Raw genomic sequence first — 11610 nt, forward strand, 5'->3', positions numbered from 1 at the left:
TTCATTCTCAAGTTGTATTCCATCATCTTCTAGGACCTTGCCTGCCTTGGTTGCCATTGTTGCACATTTGTCAATTCCAAACTGCATACCAATGTCTTGGCTAAATTATTTTGTGCTTTCAATTAATAAATTCAATTCAGCTTTTGTTTTACCAAACAGCTTCAAATCATCCATGTACTCCAAATGTGAAAATTTTAGTCGTTTCTTTGCAAGTTCGTATCCACAGTTCACCTTCTTCAAAATGATTGTCAGTGGTAGCATTGAGAGTATAAAAAGTAGGGGTGAAAGGGAATCACCATTGAAAATACCTCGTTTAATTTCAACTTCACCCAGTTCTTCTCCATTAGTCATAAGCTTTGTTTTCCAGAGGTTCATTGAAGTTTCCAAGAATTTTTGTATGTTGCTGCTAATGCCAAAGATTTTCAGGCATTTCTTGATCCAGCTGTGGGGAAATGAATCAAATGCTTTCTTATAGTCTATCCAAGCCATGAACAGTTTGGTTCGTCTTTTGTTTGAATTCTTTAGGATTAGCTTGTCAATCAGCAGTTGGTCCTTTGTTCCTCTTGAATTTTTACAGCATCCTTTCTGTTCTACATGAAGCAAGTCCTGTATTGTTGTTGTTGTTGTTGTTGTTGTTGTTGATTAATCTACCAGGCTAGAAAGTGGGAGGCCATGAGTTCAAATTCTGCCTTAGTCATGGAAGGCAGCTGGGTGACTTTGAGCCAATCACTTTCTCTCAAGCCAACAGGGTTATTGTGGGGAAAATAGGAGGGCGAAGATGTCTTGGATATGTTTACTGCCTTGGGTTGTTTGTAAAAATAATAAAGGTACGGTACAAGTATTCTAACAAAATATCTTAGATGAGTGAAGGGATCAAGATTTGTATTTCACAATTTGCTGGACTTAAAACTCTAAGAATATATTAACACCACAGTGGTGAGATAAATGTTGAGAATTTCAGTCTGACAAAACTGAACATACTAGTTTTTGGAAGGACAGTTTACAGAGTTTTGATTTTGTAATTAGAGAAGTCGTCACACTCCCTGAAATCCATCCTTTTCACTTCCCTTTGTTCTAGATGAATGCTGAACTGGCCAAACGCTGGGAGAACAAAAGTGCTGTGAATGAGTTTGTCTTACTGGGATTTCGTGAACACCCTGTGCTCTTCTTTGCTGCCTTTCTTGCTATCTATCTGAGTGTCATTCTAGGCAATGGCCTTGTTGTGGTTGTGACAACAAAGGATTCTGCCCTCCGTATACCTATGTATTTTTTTCTAAGAAGTTTATCAGGACTTGAAGTTTGTTACACTTCAGTCACACTTCCCAAAATGATAGTCAGCCTGGCCACCGGAGACCACTCCATTTCTTTGGAAGCTTGTGCCTCCCAGATGTTCTTCATGCTGTTCCTGGGTGGTGCTGAGTGTTTCTTACTAACTGCCATGGCCTACGATCGCTATGTTGCTATTTGCCTGCCCCTGCACTATATGACCATAATGAATCAAAGGATGCTCATAGGACTGGTGTCTGGTTCTTTTGTTCTCAGCCTCCCAATGCAGTTGGTACAAATTGGACTCATCTTCTCCCTCCCCTTCTGTGGCCCCAATGAAATGGACCACTTCTTCTGTGACATGCCAGCAGTCCTCAGTCTGGCATGTGCTGATGTCTCCACCAATCAGTTGGTAGTATATATGGAGAATGTTATATTTGCTCTGGCTCCTCTTGTTATCATCTTAACATCCTACTTCAATATCACTAGGACTATATTACACATGCCATCAGCCATGGGGCGCCAGAAGGCTTTTTCCACTTGTTCATCTCATGTGATTGTGGTCAGTCTTTTCTATGGCTCAGGAATGTTGGTATACTTACATCCCCAAATGACAGATTCTGTTAAGATTGACAAGCTACTTTCTCTGCTCTACACAGTCATCATTCCCCTTTGCAACCCCCTTATCTACACTTTGAGGAATAAGGATGTAAAGGCTGCCCTGAAGAGGCTCTTTAGTAATAAATAGTCTTTTGAGGTAGGCAAGGATAGTGTTAAAAACATCAGCTGAACACTTCTCTTGCATTTAGAATCTTCAAAATGCAGCAATATACTGTATAATATCTTCTGATAACTAAATAAGGTAGACTCCAAAGCCTGCTTATTTTGCTATACGTCTTATTTCAGTTCCAAATTTAATCAACCCCTTAATTCTGTTGTGTCTGAACCAGGCAAACGCAAGGTGTCAATCAACACCAACATGATGCCTGGATTGGCTGGTTCATGTAGGCATCACCAGGGAGAGCTAACGTTGTTCTGATTGGCTGCCAGTTTGACAGCTACTATATAAATAGCTATCAAACCGGAGTTCTCTGTTCTGTTATTGTTAATGCATGGTTAGTGATGGAATAAAGCTGTTACTGTGAACAGATCGCCTCAGTAAATTGAATTAATATAGGAACTTAATACTGGCGACGAGGAGTAGGGAAAGGTCCTCGCAGTGTATCTGTCATAAAACAAGGTGATCTCCTCATACAGAATGTCTGCTATTCTGTGTTTTGCCCCCTTCTCCGCTCAAAATGAGTCGTGGGAGGCTTTTCTGGAGAGGTTCGAATGCTTCTTGCTGGCACATGACTTTGATAAAGTGTCAGAAGACAGAAAGAAGATTTTTTTTCCTCAGTGCTTGTGGACCTAAAATGTTTAGTATGGCCAGAGCACTGTCAGCTCCAATGCCTGTAAACACTGTTCCATGGGATGTCCTAATGAATAATTTAAAACACCATTACTCCCCCGCTTCATCTAAAATAGCATGAAAACATGCTTTCAGACAGTGTCTTCAGCGGGAGGATGAGTCGATCTGCCAATATATGGCCAAACTGCGACATGAGGCGATTCCTTGTAATTTCAAAGTACTGGATGATGCTCTATTGGAGCAATTTGTATGTGGGGTTAAAGATATTAGGTTACAGCACAGACTCTTGGCAAAACCAGAATTAACTTTACAAGCCGCTGTAGATGAGGCTAGAGCCACAGAGCTGGCTGATAAGTCTATGACACAGATTCATAATAGAATTAATGGGGCCACTCCACCGTTTTTATCTTCCTCCGTTAACCAACAAATAGGACATGACAATTATGACTCTGATGATGTTGCGCAAGTTGACCGTGTTCAATCCAAATTTTACCTCAGGAGCGAGGCCGCCAAAAAACAGAGTGATGGCTGCCTGAGTTGTGGAGGAAATGCCTCCGTTCGACCTGTCACTTTAAACAGGCTGTATGCAGGCGTTGTGGCTGCCTAGGTCACATTGCTGTGGTTTGCTGCACAAATTTACCTGATCAGATTCGTCAGAGTGACAGGGCCCCTGGCAAACGATTCACCAAGCCCTCACATTCTTTTCCTAATGACTGCTCTGCTGTTAATAGTGACGAGGTTAATGAGGACTGGATCATTCAATCGGCTTCCGAATCAAATACGACTTCACCAAAAATTTTCATTACTATTCGCATCGAGGGGAGACCTTGCCGAATGGAGATCAACACTGGCTCTACCAAGTCAATAATTTCCTGGCCTTCCCTGCTACAATTAATACCTTCGATTTCCAAAGATCAACTCCAAGCCTCTACCTGCCGCCTGCGTGACTATCAAGGGAACTTTGGGCGTCCTCCTAGATGCCCGGCTGTCAATGGATGACCATGTGGCGGCCGTGGCGATGGGGGCATTCCACCAGGTTCGCCTGGTGCGCCAATTGCGTCCCCTATTGGACCGGGACGCCCTTCGCACAGTCACTCATGCGCTGGTGACGTCCTGTCTGGACTACTGCAATGCTCTCTACATGGGGCTCCCCTTGAGATGCACCCGAAGACTGCAGCTGGTCCAGAATGCGGCCGCGCGGGCAATCACGGGGAGTACTAGGTACTCCCATATAACACCTCTCCTGCGCGAGCTGCACTGGCTACCTGTAGTTTTTTGGGTGCGTTTCAAGGTGTTGACTATCATCTTTAAAGCGCTCCATGGCACAGGACCTAGTTACCTGCGGGATCGCATCCTACCCCATACATCCCTACGACCAATTCGCTCTCACAGAGAGGGACTCCTCCGGGTGCCGTCCACTAAGCAATGCCAGCGGGCAGCGCCCAGGAGTAGGGCTTTCTCTGTGATGGGCCCAACCCTCTGGAATGACCTCCCCTCCGATATTAGAATCACCACTGACCTCCGCTCCTTCCGCAAGAAACTCAAGACCCACCTGTTCCAATTAGCTGGCCTGGCCCAATCATAGTCTTAATCTTCAATCCTTTTGGCCGGTATTTTAAATTCCTGGGGTAGATTTTTAAGTTATTTTAATTTTTATTATTATTGTACAGATTTTTATTTAATTTGTTTTTACGGGGTTCTGATGTCTTTCTATGTATATGGTATTTTAACTTTTGTCTGTACACCGCCCCGAGTCCCTTCGGGGAGAGGGAGCAGTTTATAAATTTAATAAATAAATTAATAAATTAATAAATAAATAAATAAATAAATAAATAAATAAATAAATAAATAAATAAATAAATAAATAAATAAATAAAATTCCCGTTTTGGGAGTAGCATCTGTCCTCACCGAATAGAAGTATACAGCAAAGCTTTCCCTTGTTGTAGTAGCCAAACCGCTGGCTAGGCTGTTGGGTCTTGACTGGTTCCAGCCCCTTGGACTGTCCATTGATGGCGTGAACTCTGTGTCCAGCGCGAATGACTTTGAAACTTTAACAGTTGAATTTGCTGACTTGTTTGATGATATTTTAGGTAACTACAAGGGCAAGCCTATCTCCCTTAATCTAGACCCCACTGTCTCCCCAATAAGATTGAAGCCCAGAAGGATTCCATTTGCCCTGAAATCGAAGGTTGAGGCTGAAATCGATAAATTGGTAGCTCAGGGGATTCTTGAATTTTCACAATGGGAAACCCCTATCATTACCCCTATTAAGCCCGATGGGTCCATTCGTATATGTGGGGACTATAAGTCGACCATAAATAAGTAGCTGAATTCGCACCCATACCCCATTCCTGTGGTGCAACACCTATTGCACTCGCTGGGGTATGCGTGTATTTTTGCCAAATTAGATATGGCCCAGGCTTATCAGCAGTTGCCTGTGGATCCGGCCTCTGCTGATGCCCAACTATTGTCACTCACAAAGGGGCTTTTCATTGCACCAGGCTGCAATTTGGCATTTCTATCGCCCCAGGACTTTTTCAAAGTCTTATGGAGCGATTGCTCCAAGGACTGGATGGGGTGGTTCTGTACTTTGACAATGTGTTGATTGTGGCCACTAGCAGAGCGGATCTCATCGTCAAAGTGCGGAACATCCTGTCAAGATTTAGGTCTGCAGGTGTTAAGCTTAAGCATTCTAAATGCCACCTGGGAGTTTCTTCCATTGAATTTTTGGGGATTTTTAATAGACAGTGAGGGGATCCATCCCATGCCTAGCAAAGTTGAGGCTATACATCGAGCTCCAACCCCTCAATCAAAGCTTGAATTGCAAGCTTTCTTGGAGCTCCTAAATTTCTATGCAATGTTTCTACCACACAACGCTTCTGTAGCAGAACCATTACATAGGCTCCTCGATAATTCAGCTATATGGCACTGGGGACCAAGGGAGGCTAAATCATTCGAGAACGTTAAGCAGCTCCTTACTTCCTCAGCCGTCCTCATACAATACAACCCTAATCTTCCATTGACACTGACATGCGATGCTTCCCCCTATGGGATTGGGGCTGTTCTAGCTCATCGATTGCCATCTGGGCAAGAAGCCCCTATTGCATTTTTTTCTAGAACCTTATCACCTACTGAATGTAACTACAATCAGGTTGATAAGGAGGCGTTGATGGCCGTAGCAGGCATTAAACATTTTCATGACTATCTATATGGCCACCATTTTCTTCTGGTGACAGATCACAAACCCCTACTGGGGATCTTGTCTGGTGATCGTCCCACACCCCCAATGCTTTCTCCAAGGATGCTGAGATAGTCTGAATTTTTGGCCACTTACTCCTATCGGTTGGAGCATCACCTAGGAAAACAGATAGGACACTCTGACGTGCTGAGCTGCTGTCCACTGCCGTTAAAGGATCCGGTTCCGATATGTCCCGTTTTGGTGGTCGATGAACTTAATCTGCTGCTGACATCCACAGATATCACAGCGCATACCCGCCGGGATCCAATCCTCACTAGGGTCTTAGACTGGGCTCGCAGGGACTGGCCGGTTGAAGGGTTAGATAGCATGTTTGTTCCATATGGGAGGCAGCGATTTGAACTGTCAATACTGCAGGGATGTTTACTGTGGGAACATCGAGTCGTGATTCCTCAGCTCTTTGAACCCAGGTGTTACAGCAGCGGCATGAGGGCCACCCAGGGATCGTGTACATGAAAGCCCTCGGCCGCAGTTACGTGTGGTGCCCAGGAATGGATGAGGCCATTAAAGTATGGGTGGGCCATTGTCCTGAATGTCAAGCTGCCCGGCCAGCTCCAGCAATGGCAGAACCTAGAGAATGGGAAGCTCCTAAAGGTCTATGATCAAGGTTAGACCTTGATTTTGCTGGCCCTATACAGGGTACTAACATTATGGTAATTGTAGACGCTTACTCTAAATGGGTGGAGGTGGTACCTATGACTACTACAACGGCCGAGGCTTCTATTAGGGTTCTGAAACGGATTTTTGCATGCCATGGACTGCCGGACATAATAGTATCAGATAATGGTCCCCAATGGACCTCGGTCTCTTTCCAGTCATTTTTAGCTGTTTTGGGAATCCGGCAGGTTCTAACGGCTCTGTTCCACCTGGCCAGCAACAGCCGAGTGGAACAGGCAGTCTGTTCAGTTAAAGAAGCCTTGGGGGAGGATGACATCTGACAATATACAAGACAAAAATTGCCAGTACTTAATATACCAACATTCCATCCCATGCCTGGTAACTAACCAAAGTCTGGCTGAACTACTGATGGGAAGGAAGCTCAGAAACACCCTTGACAGGTTACATCCACAATAAAACAGTGTCCCTGTACTACCAGGCACTTACCAATCTAGGGAGTTCATGTGTGGGAACAGGGTTTTTGCCCATAATTTTGGGGGGCAGAGAAAATGGGTTCCAGCGACCATAATCGAAGTAACAGGACCCTGTTCTTACAGGGTCCTTCTGAATGATGGAAGGCAATGGCAGCATCATATCGATCATCTGCACCGCTGCGAAGCCCCGGGTGAACAGTGTCCTGATGAGTTCCTTCCAAATGATGAAAGACTATACACCGCCTTCCAGCCTAGCCTGACCATACCCCTCATTCCCTCCACACCTACAACCGTTAATCCAGCGCTGGTCAACCTACCTGTAGAATCACAACCACAGTCCGGGGAGGAGTCATCGCAGCCTTCAGAGGAGTGTCATGTACCAGTGGGCCAAGACATACCAGTGTCTTTGCTGCCAATACCAACGCAGGTGTTGCGTCGCTCCGAACGAATCCGGAATTTCTATCTGGCTACGCCTGCGCAAACTTGGGGGGAAGAGGTGTTGTCCTGGGCTCAGGTGTTGCCTGAACCAGGCAAACACAAGGTGTCAATCAACACCAACATGATGTCTGGATTGGCTGGTTCATGTAGGCGTCGCCAGTGGGATCTAACGTTGTTCTGATTGGTTGCCGTTTTGACAGCTACGATATAAATAGCTGTCAAACCGGAGTTCTCTGTTCTGTTGTTGCAAATGCATTGTTAGTGATGAAATAAAGCTGTTACTGTGAACGGATCGCCTCAGTAAATTGAATTAATATAGGAACTTAATAATTACAATTCAGTTTTAGCATCTTGCAAAATTAGTTCAGGCTACAGAAGATAGATAGGGTTAGCATCAGGGGTGAAATGCTACCAGTTCACCAAACCAATAGTAAAAAAGCTACTGGTTCACTCGAACCAGTAGTAAAATAAATGAAACTGTTTTGGGTGAACACATTTTTCCGACAGCTGTGCCGTGTGATTTATATTAGTAATATAAATCACACAGCACAGCAGATTCCCCCTCCTCTATGCTTATTTTACCTTTTTGACACTCTGCACATGCGCGGGAGGTACTGAACTGCTCACATTGGTACTGAACCTGTAGCAAAGGTAAGTGGATTTCTCCCCTGGTTAGCATTGACAATGTACAACTACATGGAATGACATAAGGATGGGAATCTTTCCAGTCCTGAAGCTTACAAAGAGTACATATTCAAATCATCATATTTTATACAGATTTGTCCTTACCAAATCTACCTTGTGTTAGGTTGAGCTGAGAAATACTGAGAATGGAATTTACACAGCGAACTTACTTGTCTAACACCTTAATCACTGCACAATATTTTACCATTTGCACCAACATAAACTTGTCCAGGTTCCAGATTCACAGAGTTCTTGCAGAATCGTCAGATTGGCCCAGAAATTTTTAGTGGCATTTTAAGATCTGTAATTCTTCTCCTGCTCACTAGTGCTTTTTAGGCAAGTATTTATAAAAAAATAAAATATGTTCCATTCAGGCTTCATATATTTATTGTAGTTAGAGTTAACTTAGTGAGGTTTGATCTGTTTTGTTTTTAAATGTTTTCTTGATTGAGGTAATTAATCAGGAGTAATAAGAAGCCATTGTTTTAAACATCATAGTTTTACAGAATATGTCTGAAGAGATACCCTTGTATTCTTCAATGGCTGGGTTCACGTCAGTGGTGGGTTCCTGCTGGATCGCACCGGATCGCGCGCGCTCCCTTTCAGCGCTCCACCTGGCTTGCGCGCTCCCTTTCAGCGCTCCACCTGGGAAGGCGCTCCGCTCCGCTGAGGAAACATCTCCGTTCCCAGCCGAGCTGGTGGAGCGCAGACAGGCGTCGTTGCTTCGCCAGGGCCGGGCAAAACTGTACTTCCGGTTTCAGCGCCGGAAGGGAGCGCGAGAGCCAGGTGGAGCGCTGAAAGGGAGCGCGCAAGCCAGGTGGAGCGCTGAAAGGGAGCGCGCAAGCCAGGTGGAGCGCTGAAAGGGAGCGCGCAAGCCAGGTGGAGCGCTGAAATGGAGCGCGCGCGATCCGGTGCGATCCGGGAGGAACCCACCACTGGTTCACGTGACATATTAAGCCAATCCAGATGAACCTCATCGTGGCTTAAAACAATGGATGAAATCAGATCACAAAAAACCAAGGACAAGTTTACATCATCTGAACTGGTATGGCAAAAAATACTGTATGGCCTAATTTCAGCATAAATTTTGTTTCAAAGAATAAAAGTGATCAGGTCATCAATCACCTGCTTTTTTAGGTTTCTTTGAAAAAAGCAATTTGGTACATTATAATAGCATTTAAGGTCAAGGTAAAATGAGACACGGTGGCTCAGTGGTTAAGACACTGAGCTTGTCGATCAGAAAGATCAGCAGTTCGGTGGTTCGAATCCCTAGTGCCACATAACAGAGTGAGCTCCCATTACTTGTCCCAGCTTCTGCCAGCCCAGCAGTTCAAAAGCATGTAAAAATGCAAGTAGAAAAATATGAACCACATTTGGTGGGAAGTTAACAGCATTCCGTGCACCTTCAGCATTTAGTCATGCCGGCCACATGACCATGGAAACATCTTCGGACAGTGCTGGCTCTTCGCCTTTGAAACTGAGATGAACACTGCCCCCTATAATCAGGAACGACTAGCACATATGTGCAAGGTGAACCTTTATCTTTACCTTAATAGCATTTATTATTTGTATAGATGTTCCTTTGATTCTTATTTCAGTATTTTCTCCAGATAGGCCTCTCCAGATGGATTGCTATAGAAATGTCTCTACTTAGATGGTGTGCTCCAAAAGATATAGACAAGTGTTTCTCAATATTGGCAACTTGAAGATGCAATTCTGCAGCAACTAGGAATTCTGGGAGTTGAGATCCCCACACATTCAAGCTGCCAAGTTTGAGAAACACTGGTATGGATGATGAGCAAAGATGGCTGAATTTTATCTCCCCACTCCTCCAGAGCAGGAGATAGCAATCCAGTTCTGTGTGCAAGTCAAAAACCAAAGGTCAACCTTGTAGGAACAAGAAGACATTGACTGAGTTCATATCATTTCTTTTTAACCAGCTCTGCTCTATTGCATAACTCTGAACCCATTCCAATTTATCAATAATGTCTTTTCTTTATAATTTATTGTTTTTAAGTCACAACTAAAATGGCATTTAGTCAAGCGAAAGCTTTACCATTCTACAAATGAATCATCCTGGACATTAAACAACAAAACTTGAAACAAGGGATTGGAGTGGGAATAGCAAAATTTATGCTGGGGTTTTTATTTCTTCCCCAAAGTCTGTAATTAATGAGAAGGATTAGAGTTTCATATCCTTCTTTCATTTTCCATTTATATCAGGACAAGGTTGTCTGGACAACCTCAAGGTCCCTCCCTTGATTGCATGATATTGACCTGATTTTTTTTTCTTCAACTCCAAATGTAAAGTTGCACGCTTATCTCTCCTTTCTTCTTCCTGAAAATAGTGCTTTTTCACACAGCTAACATAATTCTACTACATTAACAATGTGAGAACAGAAAAATGTTTAGTGCTACTCCATCACATTTCAAGGTGGATTAATCAAGCAACATGATACAAGCTGTAAGTCTGTGTGTTGCCCAAATGAGGGGTCATCTTCCCTTCCCTTAGATTACCTAGTTCTGGATATACAAGTCATGCTACTGAATAGATATCGACTAACCAGTAAACTGGAAATATTGGCATACAAGCAATGAAGGAATGAAAATAAAAAGAACTCTTTGGATCTTGTTCACGAGTTCCTTTTGTTTTACCTCAGTAGAGGAAACGTAGACAAATGTGCAAGAAGGCAATTGTGACTTCCCAAGTATTGAATGAACTTGAGTGGATATCTCTGCTTGGAGATATCTGTTTATTTGGGGTTGTTTTCAGTTCTTATTTCTTAAAGAATTTAATAAAGAAAGCCTCAAGTTGGCGGTCCTCCTTTTTTGGTTATATTCTGATTCCCTAATCATGTCTGCACCTATTAAATCAGCACCTCTTTGCAATTTTTCCCATTGAGGAATTTTTGCATCTCAATAAAAATTAAAGCTTGTCAGCAGAGGGCACTATAGGACATTTTAAAAGTACTATATTACAATTAAGGGAAGTTATTTGTCAAATTAAGTAGCAGTTATCTGTCAGTAAGGGTGTGTTTTTTGTTTTTTGGAGGTTTTTTTTGCACCAGAACCAGGACTGTAATTTTTATATCTCTGACTAAGTATACTGACAAAAGCCTTTTTCCAGCTCATTAAACTACTGTCAACCATCTCACTAGTTTATTTTAAAGAAAAATTAAAATGTATTGGTATTTTATATTTGTGCACACACACACACACACACACACACACACACTTTTTTTTCCCTCTGGAAGCTCAAAGTAGTATCCAGAGGGGTCTCTTATTATGCTGTCCCTGCAAAAACAATCCAGTGAACTAGACTTAGCTGTGGCATGGTAATTGTCCCATAGTCAACTAACAATTTTCAGAGTCAAGCTGGGAACTTGCTACGTCAAATATTAACACCTTAACTACTACACAAACACCCCCTCTATATTGATCTGGATCCCATGTTATTTAATGC

At 43.2% G+C, this 11610-nt stretch overlaps 1 protein-coding gene across 1 annotated transcript; it reads left to right on the plus strand.

Moving 5' to 3' along the window:
- Nucleotides 1-1078: 1078 nt before the first annotated feature.
- On the plus strand, nt 1079-2014 carry LOC309401368 (olfactory receptor 10A7-like; the record flags this gene model as incomplete). Its single annotated transcript, XM_081970438.1, has 1 exon — nt 1079-2014. The coding sequence occupies one exon, from the start codon at nt 1079-1081 to the stop codon at nt 2012-2014; it is 936 nt and encodes a 311-aa protein (XP_081826564.1).
- Between the last annotated feature and the right edge of the window lie 9596 nt (nt 2015-11610).

The sequence above is a fragment of the Natrix helvetica genome (genome assembly GCF_964273705.1).
Source record: "Natrix helvetica genome assembly, chromosome: Z".
NCBI lineage: Eukaryota > Metazoa > Chordata > Lepidosauria > Squamata > Natricidae > Natrix > Natrix helvetica.